Consider the following 19,587-nt stretch of genomic DNA (forward strand, 5'->3'; position numbering starts at 1 on the left):
GCAATGATGTAGACACGAAAAAAAAGAAAGAAGATTGATTGCGAATAGAGCACTGAACGCGAACAGATATACAAAAAAAACCCAACCTTGGCATTATTATTACAAATAAACCAGAATTATAGCTCAGGTGTGAAAAAAAGAACTTACGTACCACAAAAACAATTGAAAAATGAACATTCGTGAGGAAATGGCCAATATCTTGGCTGATGCTGGGGTGGAATTTCCACAAACAGCTACAACAACGCAGTTGCGGAAATTGTTAAAAAACGTGGTTGGGACTGGCCAAATCCCTTCCACCAATATTGCAGTACGCGTTCCTTCAGCTATTAATACAAATGATTCATTTGCCGCGGATAACCAAAACATTACCAATGATGTTATTATTTCTGGTGCTTCCGTCACTGCTAATGCTGCCGTAACCGATGCCGCTGTCACCGATGTCCCTGTCACTACAGACGCCATCACCACCGCCGCTGTCATCGCCATTCCCGACGCTGAAACCGCCGCCATTACTACCACCGCTGGCACTGCTACTACCACCGCTGCCACTGCCACTACCGACGCCATCACCACCGCCGCTGTCATTGCCAATACCGACGCCATCACCACCGCTGCCACTATGGCCAATACCACAACCGAGTTCACTGAAGAAGCTGCAGGCATATTATACGGGGAAATGCCTAACAGTCCACAACATATAAAAGATGAACTGAACAAAAGGATAGAAATCCTAAGAAAGGAAAAAGAAATCCTGACGTTGGAAAAATCCGTTGCGGACTTAAAACGTGAATTCCAAAACGCACGAAGCGACACCCCCATTGGTAACGGTAGGCTACAAATCCCAAATCGTTTAACTTTTCGGGACATCGAACATACCATCACAAAATTTGACGGTGAAAATAAAGTATATAGCGTGCACGACATTCTTCGTAATTTTGATAGAGTCATGCAGATGGTAAATGCAGACGACATTTTTAAGTACACTTGCTTGTGCAATTCTCTTTGCGGTGACGCTAAACTTTTACTTTATAGAGACGTTCTAAATTACGAAGATTTAAAATCCCTTTTGGTTAGAGAATTTGGTCGGGTGGTGAGCCGTCGCGAAGTATACAAAGCGTTGGCCACTCATAAATGGAATAAAAAAAAGCAGCATTCGCTGATATGTGTTGGAAATGGAAAACATCGCTACTCGTTGTGACTATGTCGACGAATTTGAACTGATCAACTTTATAGTTGATGGCCTCAAAGACAGGTCCCCGGAAATATATATCCTAATAAACGCAAGGACGATGAAAGAATTCAAACAATCGCTTGACCTATACGAGCGTCGTCGCTCATCTCGCCCATCTATATACGACAACGTTCAAAAACCGAAACCATCAAAATCAAATACGCCAAAGAACGATGAAACTGATGCAGCAGAAATACGCTGCTTCAATTGCACCCATATGGGACACTTTCAGAGCAAATGTCCATACGAAAAAAGGCTGGTGGGAAGTTGTTTCCGTTGCTGGAAGATGGGCCATGACCACCGCAGTTGTACTAACTCAAAAAAGGTACTAAACTTGAAGAAAACCGTTGCTGCAGTCGGGACCGACACTGAAGATGGGGATGAAGAACGTTGCTACCGAATGTTAGGATCTATGAATATGGTAAGTGTCGCCTATGTAACAAAACAAGTTAAGTGCAAAAGATTTATGGATTGTTTATCTCTCTTTGATACTGGCAGTCCAACTAGCTTTGTTCGCAAGTCCGCCGTGCCATTTGATGTGAGCGGAGTCGCCAAGCAGTCAAAATATCGAGGATTGGGAAATAACAAATTAATGATTTTTGGAAAAATTAAATGCGAAATAAAATTTAAAAATAAAATAGATGAATTTGTTTTAAATGTGGTGCCTGATGACACTATGGAGGTTCCTCTAATTTTAGGCAGAGATTTTTTAAAAAGATTTCATATTTGCGTATGCTTATTAGGTGATGCGACAATTAAACATACAAAACAAGAAAATAATGATATACCAGATAACACTTCTTATTTCTGTGCACTTAAATTGAATAATATACCTAGTCTTAAGGGTGAAAAGAGGCATTCAGAATTACAAATCTCTGTACCAAATAGCAGTATACGGTAGAAGATGTTGATCTCGAAGAAATAAACGTAGTGTCTCATGAGGCTTGCGGCGATGGGTTATGCCCACTTGATCAAAATATTAGTGAGAATATTTTTAATAAACAGGCCGCCTGCATATCTGAAATTAATATAAATCAAGAATTAGAAGAAAATAGTACTGATGTATTGAGAAAGACCTTAGAAGATAACTATTTGAGGCCAAGAAATATCGAATCTAAACCGGTTGACTACGAGATGAAAATAAGGTTAGTTGAGGATAAACCATTCCATGCGTTGCCAAGGCGACTTTCTCATTATGAAAAAGCTGAACTTAGAAAGATAACGGATGAATTATTGGAAAAGAGTATCATTAGGCCAAGCGATTCACCATATGCCTCTGCGGTTGTATTAGTAAAAAAAAAGAATGGCGAAATTCGTAAATGTGTTGATTACCGACCGCTGAATAAATTAACAGTTCGGGACAATTTCCCGCTCCCCTTGATGGAAGACTGCCTCGACTATCTAGGCGAAAAAAAATTTTTCTCAACACTAGACCTAAAAAACGGGTTCTTCCATGTTAAAATGGCCCCAGATTCCATTAAATATACATCTTTTGTAACGCCTTACGGTCAATTTGAATATATGCGTATGCCGTTTGGGTTAAAAAACGCCCCCGCTGTATTCCAGCGATATGTCCACAACATTTTCAAAGATTTGGTTGACGATGGATCGATAATGATATATATGGATGATTTAATTGTAGCCACGGTAGAATTCCAAACCCACGTTAAGATCCTCGGCAAAGTACTTAGAAGAATGAAGGAAACGAATTTAGAACTTAGGCTAAATAAATGTATGTTCGGGTTTAATACTCTCGAATATTTAGGCTATTCAGTCAGTTCAGATTGATTGCGAATAGAGCACTGAACGCGAACAGATATACAAAAAAAACCCTACCTTGGCATTATTATTACAAATAAACCAGAATTATAGCTCAGGTGTGAAAGAAAGAACTTACGTACCACAAAAACAATTGAAAAATGAACATTCGTGAGGAAATGGCCAATATCTTGGCTGATGCTGGGGTGGAATTTCCACAAACAGCTACAACAACGCAGTTGCGGAAATTGTTAAAAAACGTGGTTGGGACTGGCCAAATCCCTTCCACCAATATTGCAGTACGCGTTCCTTCAGCTATTAATACAAATGATTCATTTGCCGCGGATAACCAAAACATTACCAATGATGTTATTATTTCTGGTGCTTCCGTCACTGCTGATGCTGCCGTAACCGATGCCGCTGTCACCGATGTCCCTGTCACTACAGACGCCATCACCACCGCCGCTGTCATCGCCATTCCCGACGCTGAAACCGCCGCCATTACTACCACCGCTGCCACTGCCACTACCGACGCCATCACCACCGCCGCTGTCATTGCCAATACCGACGCCATCACCACCGCTGCCACTATGGCCAATACCACAACCGAGTTCACTGAAGAAGCTGCAGGCATATTATACGGGGAAATGCCTAACATTTCACAACATATAAAAGATGAACTGAACAAAAGGATAGAAATCCTAAGAAAGGAAAAAGAAATCCTGACGTTGGAAAAATCCGTTGCGGACTTAAAACGTGAATTCCAAAACGCACGAAACGACACCCCCATTGGTAACGGTAGGCTACAAATCCCAAATCGTTTAACTTTTCGGGACATCGAACATACCATCACAAAATTTGACGGTGAAAATAAAGCATATAGCGTGCACGACTTTCTTCGCAATTTTGATAGAGTCATGCAGATGGTAAATGCAAACGACATTTTTAAGTACACTTGCTTGTGCAATTCTCTTTGCGGTGACGCTAAACTTTTACTGTATAGAGACGTTCTAAATTACGAAGATTTAAAATCCCTTTTGGTTAGAGAATTTGGTCGGGTGGTGAGCCGTCACGAAGTATACAAAGCGTTGGCCACTCATAAATGGGATAAAAAAAAGCAGCATTCACCGATATGTGTTGGAAATGGAAAACATCGCTGCTCGTTGTGACTATGTCGACGAATTTGAACTGATCAACTTTATAGTTGATGGCCTCAAAGACAGGTCCCCGGAAATATATATCCTAATAAACGCAAGGACGATGAAAGAATTCAAACAATCGCTTGACCTATACGAACGTCGTCGCTCATCTCGCCCATCTATATACGACAACGTTCAAAAACCGAAACCATCAAAATCAAATACGCCAAAGAACGATGAAACTGATGCAGCAGAAATACGCTGCTTCAATTGCACCCATATGGGACACTTTCAGAGCAAATGTACATACGAAAAAAGGCTGGTGGGAAGTTGTTTTCGTTGCTGGAAGATGGGCCATGACCACCGCAGTTGTACTAACTCAAAAAGGTACTAAACTTGAAGAAAACCGTTGCTGCAGTCGGGACCGACACTGAAGATGGGGATGAAGAACGTTGCTACCGAATGTTAGGATCTATGAATACGGTAAGTGTCGCCTATGTAACAAAACAAGTTAAGTGCAAAAGATTTATGGATTGTTTATCTCTCTTTGATACTGGCAGTCCAACTAGCTTTGTTCGCAAGTCCGCCGGGCCATTTGATGTGAGCGGAGTCGCCAAGCATTCAAAATATCGAGGATTGGGAAATAACAAATTAATGATTTTTGGAAAAATTAAATGCGAAATAAAATTTAAAAATAAAATAGATGAATTTGTTTTAAATGTGGTGCCTGATGACACTATGGAGGTTCCTCTAATTTTAGGCAGAGATTTTTTAAAAAGATTTCATATTTGCGCATGCTTATTAGGTGATGCGACAATTAAACATACAAAACAAGAAAATAATGATATGCCAGATAACACTTCTTATTTCTGTGCACTTAAATTGAATAATATACCTAGTCTTAAGGGTGAAAAGAGGCATTCAGAATTACAAATCCCTGTACCAAATAGCAGTATACGGGTAGAAGATGTTGAGCTCGAAGAAATAAACGTAGTGTCTCATGAGGCTTGCGGCGATGGGTTATGCCCACTTGATCAAAATTTTAGTGAGAATATTTTTAATAAACAGGCCGCCTGCATATCTGAAATTAATATAAATCAAGAATTAGAAGAAAATAGTACTGATGTATTGAGAAAGACCTTAGAAGATAACTATTTGAGGCCAAGAAATATCGAATCTAAACCGGTTGACTACGAGATGAAAATAAGGTTAGTTGAGGATAAACCATTCCATGCGTTGCCAAGGCGACTTTCTCATTATGAAAAAGCTGAACTTAGAAAGATAACGGATGAATTATTGGAAAAGAGTATCATTAGGCCAAGCGATTCACCATATGCCTCTGCGGTTGTATTAGTAAAAAAAAAGAATGGCGAAATTCGTAAATGTGTTGATTACCGACCGCTGAATAAATTAACAGTTCGGGACAATTTCCCGCTCCGCTTGATGGAAGACTGCCTCGACTATCTAGACGGAATAAAATTTTTCTCAACACGACCTAAAAAACGGGTTCTTCCATGTTAAAATGGCCCCAGATTCCATTAAATATACATTTTTTTAACGCCTTACGGTCAATTTGAATATATGCATATGCCGTTTGGGTTAAAAAACGCCCCCGCTGTATTCCAGCGATATGTCCACAACATTTTCAAAGATTTGGTTGACGATGGATCGATAATGATATATATGGATCATTTAATTGTAGCCACGGTAGAATTCCAAACCCACGTTAAGATCCTCGGCAAAGTACTTAGAAGAATGAAGGAAACGAATTTAGAACTTAGGCTAAATAAATGTATGTTCGGGTTTAATACTCTCGAATATTTAGGCTATTCAGTCAGTTCGGATGGCATTCGCCCTAGCGATGCGCACATAGAAGCAATCAAAAAATATAGGCTCCCGAAAAATTGTAAAGAACTTAAGACCTGCTTAGGCCTCTTCTCATACTTCAGAAGGTTTATTCCGAATTTTGCTAAAATAGCTGGACCATTACAAAAACTGACACGAGATGGTGTTAAATTCGAACTGTCAGAAGACTGTTTACGAGCCTTTAAGGAACTTAAAATAAAACTGTCGTCCGCCCCAGTGCTTGCAATATACGATCCGAAGAAACAAACTGAGTTGCACTGCGATGCAAGTGCAGCAGGTTTCGGTTCGGTCATACTCCAAAGACAAACGGACTGTCGTTTGCACCCGATTATGTACTTTTCAAAAGCCACCTCACCCGCGGAAGCAAGATACCACAGCTTCAAACTGGAAACCCTGTCCATCATATACGCTCTACGCCGGTTTAGAGTTTATTTGGAAGGAATTCCGTTCAAGATAGTCACAGATTGCAACTCCCTTACGATGACTTTAAGTAAAAAGCAACTTAACCCGCGGATAGCCAGATGGGCTCTAGAGCTTGAAAATTATAACTATACAATTCAACACAGAGGTGGAGTTAACATGGGACACGTTGATGCGCTTAGCCGCTGCCCTGAAGCCGCAACTGCCGATGAATCCGAATCAATCGTCGCTACTATCGACAAGAAGCCTGCGGGAATAACAAAACTTTGCGAAATGGTCTTCGCCGCGGATGCTGACGAAGCAGATTTTCACATCCAAGCGACACAATACCGCGACAATAACATAAAACAATTACGAGAAAAGCTAGAGACAGGTCCCGTGCCGAACTTTGAATTAGTAGACGGTCTCGTCTTTAGGAAAGAGGGGGAAGGGAGGCTACAGTTGTACGTCCCGAATGAGATGGAGAATAACATTATTAAACTGGTTCATGAGATAAGACGTGCGATCAACTAAAGAAACACTATTGGCTACCCAAGATGAAAGATAAAGTAGAAAACTTTGTTCGAAATTGGATTAAATGCATCATGTACTCAGCCCCAGCCCGCGTGAACAAGCGAAATATGCATAGCATTGCTAAAATACCGATACCATTCGACACCATACATGTCGATCAATTTGGCCCTCTGCCCTCCATTAACTAGAAGCGCAAATATATTTTAGTGGTTGTTGATGCATTCACGAAGTTCGTTCGTTTGTATCCAGTAAATTCAACGAGTACGAAAGAAGTCATAGCTTCCCTAGACAAATACTTCAGTTATTACAGCAGACCCAAGAGGCTGATATCTGACCGCGGCTCTTGTTTCACTTCTCTCGAATTTGACGCGTATTTGTTAAAAAACAACATATGTCACGTGAAAGTAGCCACGGCTTCCCCACAAGCAAACGGACAGGTAGAAAGGGTGAATAGAATAATCAAGGCCATGTTGAGTAAAATCTCCGAGCCGATTAACCATGCCAACTGGTCAGCCAAGTTAGGTCAAGTAGAATACGGTCTTAATAATACCATACACTCCACCACTGGTTACGCACCAAGTATGTTGCTGTTCGGTGTGGAACAGAGAGGAGCGATAATCGATGAATTGGCAGAACACCTAGAGGATAAAACCCATTACAGTGCGCCTCGTGACCTTGAGGCTACCCGTGCGTCTGCCTTAGCTGCTATAGAAGTCACAAGAATATAACTCAAAATACTTTTCCAATCGCTCCAAGCCTCCTGAGACATACAGTGTCGGTGACTTTGTTGTCATACGTAATGTAGATACATCGGCCGGTTCTAATAAAAAGTTTATACCAAAATATAGAGGCCCATACGTAATTCATAAGGTATTACCACATGACCGATACGTAATAAGAGACATAGAAAATTGCCAGTTAACCCAGTTACCCTATGATGGTATTATAGAAGCATCGCGCATTAGAATGTGGTCTGCCGATGCATCTGAATGCCACTCAACTCCCGTTTAGGCGACACTCCATGTATTTCAAGTATATTGTGTTTATTTTAAGTAAGAACAATTTAGCTTATAGTTACAAATAGAAATAAGTGACTTAATAATCGTGGTCGATTATAGTGTCAGATTGGCCGAAGCTGTAATCTATCAGAAATGAAGGTACTGACACTCGTCGTTAGTAATAATTGTGTGCCAGCCCTAATAGTCACTGGATGGATTGCAGCCAACGCCATCTAACATTCAGATCGGTTGCACGAGCAGAAGGTGTAATGTGAAAAATATAAGTATGGCAGCGCTGTCTTTTAGGCAGGAATCTGGCGATCAGCCAATCAGGTGCTCGCTTTGATTCTTGCTTAGCTGACGCAGCCCTCTGTACGAAAACATCGGTAACTTATTATAAGAAAGATGTTTAAAAAAAAATGTGAAAATATGGCAATGATGTAGACACGAAAAAAAAAGAAAGAAGATTGATTGCGAATAGAGCACTGAACGCGAACAGATATACAAAAAAAACCCAACCTTGGCATTATTATTACAAATAAACCAGAATTATATACCAAAAATTTCTTTATGGTAAAAAGACGTATTACCTATTTACCGCGGCAGTCGCTTTGACCTATATTCACTTTTTTTATAAACAAATTATAATATATTAGATATTTTGTGCTTTGCTAAAAAAAAGGACTAGATTTAATACTATTTCACAAAAGGGCCTCTTCTTTTCTTCCCCTTTCTCTCGTCATTCGTATTGTATAGGAGTTTTCAAATTGGGCTGTCACTACATAGAACCCCTGGCCATTACATCATGGTTTCAAGCTTGTAGCTTATCGGGAAGTTACTTAAATTTTAATTACAAAATTCGCGCTGGTGATGCAGCCTGTCAAGTCAACCTAAGTAAAACCGTTTAAAAACGATCTCATAAATATACGCATGTGTGTGCATAGAACATTTGCGGAAAATTTTTAAAAATATCTGTATGTGTAAATCTCTCATGAAAAGATATTGAGCAAAACAAAAGACAATAAATTGAAAGAAAATTTTCTGAAATTCATCTACTAATCAAAAATAAAAGTTTTGAATTTCAATCCAAACGTTGGATTTATTTGTAAAAAATATTTCAACTCAAACAAATTTATTCTATTGAAAATCAGCGTGAAATACCATCATTGGAAGTAAACAAACTGAAACAATTTACTCTGGTATCAAAATAAAAATGGGTTTGCACCAAATTGAGGAAGACTATCACTAATGATGTAAAGCAGCACAAAACATAAATGTAAACAATGTTTCTAAATATTCTAATGTAATTATTCAAGCCAGTACGAAATATTATACAAAATTTTATTTGAAAATACTTTTCAACTCATATTGTAATTTGTAAAAACATACATATATTGTTTGTATATAACTTTTGTATTACATAAAAACAAATATTTGTAACCGTCGTTTAGGTTTAGTTTTTGCTTAGTTGATTTAGCAAAACATATTAAGAAATGGATCTTCAAACTATTAGAAGTGCAACTGTAGCAGTATTGAGGGAAAAGCTTAGGGAGTTATGTTTGACCACAGATGGCAATAAGTCGAATTTGCAATTGCGCTTAATCGAACATTTCGGCCTTTCTGATCGCGAAGATAGTGATGTTGAATCGAGTGTTAGTCGGTACGAGGAAGCTGCTGAAGTGGGTTCACAAGCCCGAAATGTTTCACGTTTTACCCTTAAGGATATTAGGGCCGTTCCATTGGTTTATCGAGCTCTGGCTCTGACTCAAATCTCATTGGAACGATCTGGATCAACTTTATGAGAACTGGCAGCACTAATATAAAACATCTGTTTTGTTGAAAATAAGAAGAAACGTACACAAAATTTTAAGATACTGATAGAATTATTAACATTTAAATAGTTTCGCACGTAAGCAAACTATTTATTTTCCTTACATCATCTTCAAGTTGTTTACTCTTTCAGTGTTTTTGCTTTTAAATATGGCGAATTCTTTTATGTATACACAAATGTACACATATTTAGTTCAGTGCTACAATGGCTCAACTATATGGTTGGCTCATCTCACCAGCTGATTTTATTTTTTTCATTTCACTGTAGTAGAGATTGTCAGAAGGAGATGGCAAACTTAAAATGAAACCAACGAATTTACATTTTCTTACTACATACAAATGCTGCTAAGTTTTATGATTTCATTCCATTCCATTCGTCTAACAGCAACACTCTGATTTTGGCAATGTGAACAAATGTATGTTGTTGCTGTAGAGATGAACCAACCATATAGTTGAGCCATGAGTGCTACCAACTCAAAAGTGGTTAGCTGTCAAAAAATCTACTACAGAAAACGAAACGAACAGAACTGCTATACGGATCAGAAATTGAACCAGATAAATATCAGGATCACAACGTTGTTGTTGCATTTGCATGTTAAATTTCTATCCGTATCTCGCTCAAGTCTCAATGGAACGTAACTATTGAAGATAGTGTATCCTCTTTTACAGGTGCAGACTCACTTGACGTTAATCAGTGGGTGAGTTTGAAGATAGTGCAATTATTGTAGGATGGAATAGTTTGCAAATGTTAATTTATGCCAAGCAATTATTAAAAGGTGCAGCTAGGTTGTATATTAGGGGTGTTAGGGATATACGAGATTGGCACTCATTGAAAAAGGCTCTTATAGATGAATTTGGAGCGAAGTTGTCTTCAGCAGAGGTACATAACCTTTTGCGAAATCGTCGCAAAAAGCATAATGAATAATTTCTTGAATATCTTTACTCTATTATAGAGATAGGAAAGCCTATCAGTCTAGATAGTGAAAGCATAATTGACTTTTTTAATAAATGGGATACCTGACTAAAATAAACAAATCAGTTTTATATCAGGCCAAAGATGTGACTGAATTAAAAAGACAAATTAAGATTTATGAGAAGATTAGTCAAACCCAAAAAACGCAGAATAGAGGTAAATTTTCACCATCAGTAAAACGTATTGAATCAAAGTCAAGTGGTTTAAATACGGAATCAAAAAAATGCTTTAAGTGTGGAGATGCATCTCATTTTCCTAATAATTGTCCAGGAAAACAATATCTTTGTTACAAATGTAACAGGATGGGACATAGGTCCTTCGAATGTTGTTGTTGTTGTAGCAATGCTCGCCCCACCTAATAGCCGCGATCGATCACAAATTGTCATCAATATCCTCTAACGGGAGTCCAAGGAAACTTGCCGTTTCAACAGGGGTGGACCATAAGGAAAGGGGTGTTAGAGGCGTTGGTTCCACATTACAATTAAAGAGATGGTTGGTGTCATGTGGAGACACATTGCAGGCAGGGCATACATTTTGTATGTCGGGGTTGATTCTGGATAGGTAAGAGTTTAACCTGTTACAGTATCCAGAACGAAGTTGAGCAAGAGTGACACGCGTTTCCCTGGGGAGTATGCGTTCCTCTTCTGCGAGTTCTGGATATTTTTCTTCAAGTACTGGATTCACCGGGCAATTCCCGACATAAAGGTCCGACGCCTGTCTATGGAGTTCACCAAGGACCTGCTTGTGTTTTTCCGCTTCATACGGCTGGGTTCTCAGGTGCCGTATTTCCTCAAAATGCTTACGGAGATGACTCCTTAGACCCCTAGGCGGTGCTGGTTCGACAATCAGATGTCTGTTGGGATGCCCAGGTTTCTGGGTATTCAACAGAAACTGTTTGGTCAGCATCTCATTTCTCTCCCTGATGGGGAGTCTTCTCGCCTCATTATGCAGATGGTGTTCTGGGGACATAAGAAGACAGCCCGTGGCGATTCTGAGAGCAGTATTTTGGCAGGCCTGTAGTTTCTTCCAGTGGGTGGTTTTTAGGCTTGGCGACCATATGGGTGACGCGTAGCACGTAATCGGCTGGCTAATTGCTTTGTATGTGGTCAAGAGCGTTTCTTTATCTTTTCCCCAGGTACTGCCAGCAAGGGATTTGAGGATTTTATTACGGCTCTGAATTCTTGGAACAATTGCGGTTGCGTGCGCACCAAAATGTAGATTCTGATCAAACGTCACACCCAAGATTTTGGGGTGTAGGACAGTCGGTAGCGTAGTGTCATCGACGTGGATGTTCAATATGGCCGACATTTGGGGCGTCCATGTTGTAAATAAGGTCGCGGAAGATTTAGTCGGTGACAATGCCAGGTTTCGCGAGGCGAAAAAACCGGAGAGATCAGGGAGATAGCCGTTTATTTTATTGCATAGCTCATCGATCTTTGGGCCTGGGCCTGTGGCCATTATTGTGCAGTCATCGGCGTAGGAAACGATTGTGACTCCTTCCGGTGGTGAAGGTAGCTTAGATATGTAGAAATTAAACAAAAGCGGGGATAGGACACCACCCTGTGGCACCCCTTGTTTAATTCTCCTTTGTTTTGATGTTTCGTTTCTGAATTGCACCGATGCCTGCCGACCACCCAGATAATTTGCGGTCCACCTTTTAAGACATGGGGGAAGGGTAGACCCTTCCAGGTCTTGCAGTAACGAGCCATGGTTGACCGTATCAAAAGCTTTTGATAGGTCTAACGCTACGAGTACTGTTCTATGGTGGGGGTATTGATTTAAACCGCAATTTATCTGGGTGCTAATGGCATTTAGCGCGGTAGTAGTGCTATGGAGTTTTCTGAAGCCATGCTGATGAGGGGCTAGCTGCAAATGTGCTTGGAAATAAGGGAGCAAAATGGCTTCAAGCGTCTTTGCCACTGGCGATAGGAGAGATATCGGACGATATGACTCACCTACGTTAGCTGGTTTCCCAGGCTTTAGTAGCGGGACCACCTTGGCCATTTTCCATTTCTCGGGTATGACAAAGGTGGAAAGAGACAGGTTGAAGACATGCGCTAAATATTCGAAACCCTCTTTCCCTAGGTTTTTAAGCATCGGTATGGCTATGTCGTCTGGGCCCACTGCTTTGGATGGTTTAGCGCGACCAATGGCGTCCTCAACCTCTCTAGCAGGGATGGTAATTGGTGACGCGCTGAGTTTGTGTTTATGTGCGTGTCTATTGGCTCTCCGTCTATCTTTGTCGACCGTAGGATGCATTATATATTGTCGGCAGAAAGCGCTCGCGCATTTTTCGCATCCGACAGCACCTTATCGCCAAAGGCGATGGAAACTTTGTCTTTGTGCTTAGTCGGATTCGATAGGGACTTTACGGTGGACCAAAGTTTACCTACACCGGTAGAGAAGTTACAACCTCTTAGGTGCTCTTCCCATTTCGCCCGCTTGTGTTCGTCCACAAGCAATCTGATGCGTTGGTTTATATCCCTTATTTGGGGGTCGCCTGGATCAAGCTGTCTTATAAGGTCGCGTTCCCTCGCTAAGCTCGCGGCCTCCGCCGGGAAGTGGGGCCGGATTTCGGGAATTCTCCCGGCGGGAATGAAATGTGCCGAGGCGGATTCAATGACCTTACGGAAGGAACGCTCCCCTTGGCGGGCATCAGTCGGGATAGGGAGGGCAGCAAAGCTGCTGTCTGTTGCAGATTTATATTCTTCCCACTTTCCTTTTTTGAAGTTTATGAAAGTGCGTTTTTCGGTGACGATGAACTCGGCGGTACGCTCGAACGAAATAAGTATGGGCAGGTGGTCGGATGCCAATGTTACCATTGGCTGCCAGTTGACGCAGTTTACGAGTTCTGCGCTCACGATTGAGATATCTGGCGAGCTATGACAGCTTCCTACCATACGTGTGGGGGCGTCTCCGTTTATTGTGCAGAACGTCGTTTCGTCTATTTGATCCGCCAACATCTCACCCCTACTGTCCACCCGCAAGTTTGAATGCCATAGGTCGTGATGGGCATTGAAATCGCCTAAGATAATGCGATTGTTGCCAGTGAGTAAGGCCTCGATATTAGGGCGGTATCCACTGGGGCAACAGGTGACAGGAGGGATGTAGATGTTGATGATTTCTAGATTTGCATCGCCTGACCGGTCAGATAGGCGTTGACGTTCTAAGACATTGTCACTGCGGTCGATGCCAGGATCAAATATATGATATTGCACAGAGTGGTGTATAATAAACGCGAGGCCGCCTCCATTTCCACTCTCGCGGTCTTTCCTGTGGACATTATAACCAGAGCAGGTCTGCAATGCAGATCTTGCTGTGAGTTTAGTCTCTTGAATCGCAGCAATGCGGATGTTGTGCCGCTTCATGAAATCGACTATCTCCGTAATCTTCCCAGTTAGTCCATTACAGTTGAACTGCAGAATTCTGAAGTGCATGAGGGGTGACGCCGCCACTCTAGGGGTAAGTGAGGGGTGACTACGCCTAGGTTGTGGAAGGCCGCGACGCAATTGCTGTTGTGGCCTTGGGACTGGGCGCCCTTGGGCAAGCATTGGGGTACCCGGATGATTTGGGTTTGCGACCTGGCAACATGGCGCGATGAAACCCGTCGAGGGGTTGCCGTCGCGGAGACCAGAACATCTAGGAAAGTGGCACCACCCAAGGCAGGAGCTGCATTGAGCGGATGTCGCAAACCTATATATTCTGTGCTGGCAGACGGTGCAAACGGAGGCAGGGACTAAGAGTCTGTTTCCCTGACCTGCACGATTGCTGCCAGAAAAGAGGGGGGAGAAGAAGACGGGGGCAGGGGCTGATGCTCAGCATTGCTACCAGCTCTACTACGAAGGTAGTAGTTATGAGTGGTATCAGCTGTTAGAGTTGTTGGCGCCGTAGGGCGCGAGCAGCAGCGGGTACTTGTTGCGGTTTGCTGAGCAGCGAAGCTGCTGGAAGGTAGTGGGGATACGCTTAGGCGTAGATTACGGGACGCCCTTGGGCGTGAACAGCAAGGAGCCACAAAAGATTTATAAAAGTTACTTGGACGACGGGTTTTGGGATCAAGCCCAGAACAACCTGTCCGATGCGACCATCCCTTGCACGAGACACACTGAACAGAGTATGACCGTCCTAAAAAGATTCTTTTCTGGCAAATGCAGCAAAACCATTTCTCAGGACCGGGGTCAGGAGACGGACCCGGATTGGGTTCGATACCTTCCCGGAGTAAGAGAATATGTAGCAGTCCTGCTGCAAGGAGCTGCTGGGAGGATGACAATTTGTGGGAGGGACGAAACAAATTAAATGGGGTCACACTGAAATGACAGTCCTTGGTCGGGAAAAATCCCGAGTCGCTCCGGTACATAGAACCGACTGCCTTGGGAAGCGTCCTTCGAATGTAACGAGGTAGTATCAAAAAAACAATGCTATTAAGACAGTCCAGAGTGTTAATATTTTGCGTGACAAATGTGGATTAATATTTAAAGATATTCAATTATGTGGGTATAAATTTTCTGCTTTAGTAGATACAGGATGCGATCTTTGTATTATCCGTAACGATATCTTAGATATGATGGATAATGAAATTAAATTAAATAGCGACAGACGTGGACTAATGGAAGGAAAGTGCAATTGACAATATAGGAAGTTTCGATGTGAAGGTTGACATTGATAATATAATAATGGACGTTACATTTCATGTTGTAAACGAAGTAGATTTACGTTATGCCGCTATAATAGGAAATTGTGTTCTGAAGAACGTGGACATGTTGGTTAGAGAAGGTGAGGCAATTTCCTTAAAAGATTTGCTAAAACATTCAAGGTTCGAATCGAGCACGAAAACAAAAACAATTTGCTAAAACCTTAAATGAGCGTTGCGATTTGTTGAAGGAGTTTGAACATATCTCATGTCTGTAGAAGAGTTCAAGAAAAACGAAATAGCACTTGATTTAGAACACCCAAGTAGGGAAAATGCAAGTTTAAAAATAAATAAATGTAAGGCGCGATAACCTCCGAAGAGATCTAAGGCCGAGCTTCTCTTCCAATTTGCGTCGTGCTCCTCTTGATTTTTTCCTACAAATTGGCCGGACGGGACCTACATGTTTTATGCCGACTCCGAACGGCATCTGCAAGGCAGATGAGTTTTCACTGAGAGCTTTTCATGGCAGAAATACAATCGGAGCGCTTGCCAGACACTGCCGAGGGGCGACCCCGCTTAGAAAAATGTCTTCTAATTGAAAAATCTTATTTCTAAAATTTTGATGTTGCTTTGCCCGGGAGTTGAACCCAGGGCATACGGTGTGATAGGCGGAGCACGCTACCATCACACCACGGTGGCCGCCATACATATATGTCAGTAAAGGAAAGAGAAAGTCCTGTTGTTATGAAAATTGTACATGAAGATGATATACCAGTGTACATACTCCTAGAAGAACGTCCTATGTTGATCAGGTTTATATTGAAAAGCAAATAAACGAATGGTTAGAAAATGGAATAATTCAGTCAAGTACATCTGAGTATGCTTCACCAATAGTTTTGGTGCCTAAAAAAGATGGTACCAAAAGAATGTGCTGTGACTATCGCAAATTTAACGAAAAAATAATTAAGGAAAATTTTCCAATGGCATTGGTCGATGATGTAATTGAGCGATTACAGGGTTCAAATGTTTTTACAACTTTAGACTTAGCAAATGGATTTTTTTATGTATCTGCAGATAAGGATTCTCGAAAATATACTTCTTTTGTTACTCATAGTTTGAATTTTTATACGTACCCTTTGGTATATCGAACTCTCCAGCAGTATTTTGTAGATTTGTTAATTCGGTTTTTAGCGATCTTTTTTTTTTTTTTTTATTCAAAATCGTACCATTGTTGTTTATATGGACGATATTATTATTCCAACAAAGGATGAAAAATCGAATATTGAAAGCTTGGGAATTGTGTTAAAGTGTGCTCTTAAAATGGGGCAGTAATTACGAAAAGTTTCTTATCTAAACAATCGATTGTGGGGGATATGTATATACTCTATATACGACCGATCTCATCCATTTTTTCAGACAACAAGATGTGCAATATACGGAAGCATATGGTTAAGTTTGAAGCTTCAATCTGATAAATTGACGAAGATATGACAAAAATTCTCCTTTTCTGAAAAATCGGTGGTATGGAGGATATATTCTATAGTGGTCCGATTCGGCCAGTTCCGACAAATGTCTAATCGGACACCTAAATACACCAACTCACCAAATTTTATCAAGATATCTCAAAAATTGATGGCCTAGTTTGCATACAAACAGACAGACGGACAGACGGACATGGCTAAATCAACTCAGCTCTTCATCCTAATTATTTCCGTATACTTAATGGTAGGTCTATCTATTTTCCTTTAAGGACTTACAATTTTGAGATTCGTGCCATAGTTTATATACCATTTAATTTTTATGAAAGGTATAAAAAAAATTTCGATAAGAAATTTGTTAAAAATGATAATATAGTAGTTAAAAGTTAATTTTAGGCTAATTTCTCATAATTTAAGCCTGATATCTCATCTAAAATTCAAAAACACTATAGATATTAATACAGATTCTGATATGTACGTAAAATACCTTTAAAGTAAGCCCAATATGATATATTTCCTACAATTCAAACAGACGGTATGAAGATTTTTGGCCAAAGCCTACATTCATATAAAATATATGTTTTGTAAAAATCGGGACATCGAAATCGGACTTAGAGCTATGGTGTCTTCAGCAATTTTTCTTAGAGTCATCTGTAGATAACGTTTTTGCTATACTCCTGATAGAAAAAAATCCATCCATACAATTTGGCCCCTTACTCCAGATTTTGAGGTTTTATTCAAAATTTTGAGTATGGATCTTTGTATACTCGACTAGCCCTTCAACTTAGGTATATCTCGCAAGAAGAATATATCGAATGTCAAACGGTGTAATTGTTAAAACTTGCTGGGCATCTAGCATCTATTTGTTTACTTTTTGAAAAAGTTGAAAAAATGGCAAATTGATTGTAAAATCAAATTGTAAAATAAAAAATATACGTACATATATATATTTAAAGAATTACCTCGTATTCCCTTTAGAATCTTTCGTTATTGCACGTATAATATATGCAAAATTATCGCCATTCTCCTCCCATTTTTCCAACTGCTCCCAATAGAGACGAACTTCAGTTTTCAATGAATTTATATAAAAGCTTCCATTATCGGTGCGAGGTGGACGATCCGGTATACGTGGACGTGTACGAAAGCGATATTTAAATGTTGAACTCCACATATCATCACTGGCAACAGCAGTGCGCACCTTAACGCGAATATGTAAATCATACCAATAGTAGGCGTAAGGTAAATCATTTACTATCAATTTACAACCACGTTCAACGTGCACTACACGCACCTGTGCACTAATATCGCGCACTGGGAAACCAACTGGTTGTATGAGTACTTCCCACAACAAACCTCTATGTTTATTGGGTGAGTACCAATCATACTTGGGCATATTCCAGACTGCTTCCAAGGTATCCGTCGTTAATCTGTGTATTTGAAAATGGTTGCCAGGACGTGCTGGTATCATGACATTGAGATTATTGATGATAAATTCTTGTTTAAAATAACCCAAAGCATTGCTGCTATGCACTTTAAAGCGATATTCTTCGATAAGCGGACGATATGATTGATCGGCGGTAATATTGCATACAACCCAAGTTGTATTATCAAAATTACAACTGACTGGAGTTTCATAATCCGGTGAATTTATATAGTAGGTAAGATTGTATTGTGTTAGTAGAGGATTATTCGGTTTTGTAAAGTTGCAAACCATATATTCAAAGTCATAACTACGACAATCAAATTTTGTGACTCCGTTTGGTGCGGTGCCAACATCAACATCAGATTCCATAATTGCGAAATGACCACATTTACAGGTGAATGTTGCTGATTGTTGAAGTGCATTGCGCAACATATAGATAATGTATGTGGAATTAATTTCGACAATATCAGCGGCAGGTACAGGTCGGTAATTATCTGTCTTATTTACGAAATACATTTTACAAAGATTTTCTTTAAGCAGGTTTGGATTAATGAAACATGATATGTTCTTACTATCACCAACACTAATTTCGACGTGTGAAGGTATCGTCTCACCCACATCATCGGGAAAGTCAGCTACTGTGTGGGCCGTGAATAGCAACAGCATAAGTGCTGCTGTTGCTTTCCTAACGTAGCCTAAAGCTACGCCACCACTCATATTTATCTATTTGTACAAATTAATAAATGGTTATTGCTGCTCCTTCCGTCGAAAAATATGTGCTGGCAAGCCAGCTATTATTAGTTTGCACCTCTGTTTTTTTATTAAGATTCAGCGATTTGTGTTGCCCAATTCGCGGAAATATGTATATAGCGTCTAAGCAGCAATTCCTTGCACTATGTTTGTCCGTATGTTCACACAAGTTATTTGAACATTTCTTCTACTAGTTATTATGTATAGTTTATGAATTTCACTGCGTCCTGCTGGCGTACTTCTTTCATATAAAAAAAAATACAACAAAACGCACGTAGTACATAACAGCGCAAATCAATTCGAATTCTCGGAAATTCGTTTTTCTCAGAATTTTACCTTTCTGCGAATCTCTTTTATTGCTTTTACACACACATATTCACCTTGCTAAATGTAAAATTTCTTATGCCTGAACTCCAAATGCATTACAACATAATTTGTTTAAATAAAAATGCACACTTTAAGTGAAATTTTTTGGTTAATGTAATTACTTTCAGTCAAATTTTCAAATTCTTGGAATTACACCACACACGGCTCTTCTTTCTGCGCTCTCTCATTTGCAGTATACTTGTTTGATAGCAAAA

At 40.3% G+C, this 19,587-nt stretch overlaps 1 protein-coding gene across 4 annotated transcripts in view; it reads right to left on the bottom strand.

The window, feature by feature from the left end:
* dome (domeless) overlaps positions 1-19,587 on the bottom strand; it is a 65,636-nt gene extending 46,049 nt beyond the window's left edge. For all 4 annotated transcript variants that reach the window (XM_067780730.1, XM_067780729.1, XM_067780728.1 and 1 more), the window contains exon 1: positions 17,796-19,587. In XM_067780730.1, coding sequence (XP_067636831.1) covers positions 17,796-18,973 — 1,178 coding nt within the window. In that variant the 5' untranslated portion in view covers positions 18,974-19,587. The remainder of the gene's footprint in view (positions 1-17,795) is intronic.

This window comes from Eurosta solidaginis, chromosome 4 (genome assembly GCF_040869045.1).
Source record: "Eurosta solidaginis isolate ZX-2024a chromosome 4, ASM4086904v1, whole genome shotgun sequence".
NCBI classification, from domain to species: Eukaryota; Metazoa; Arthropoda; class Insecta; order Diptera; family Tephritidae; genus Eurosta; species Eurosta solidaginis.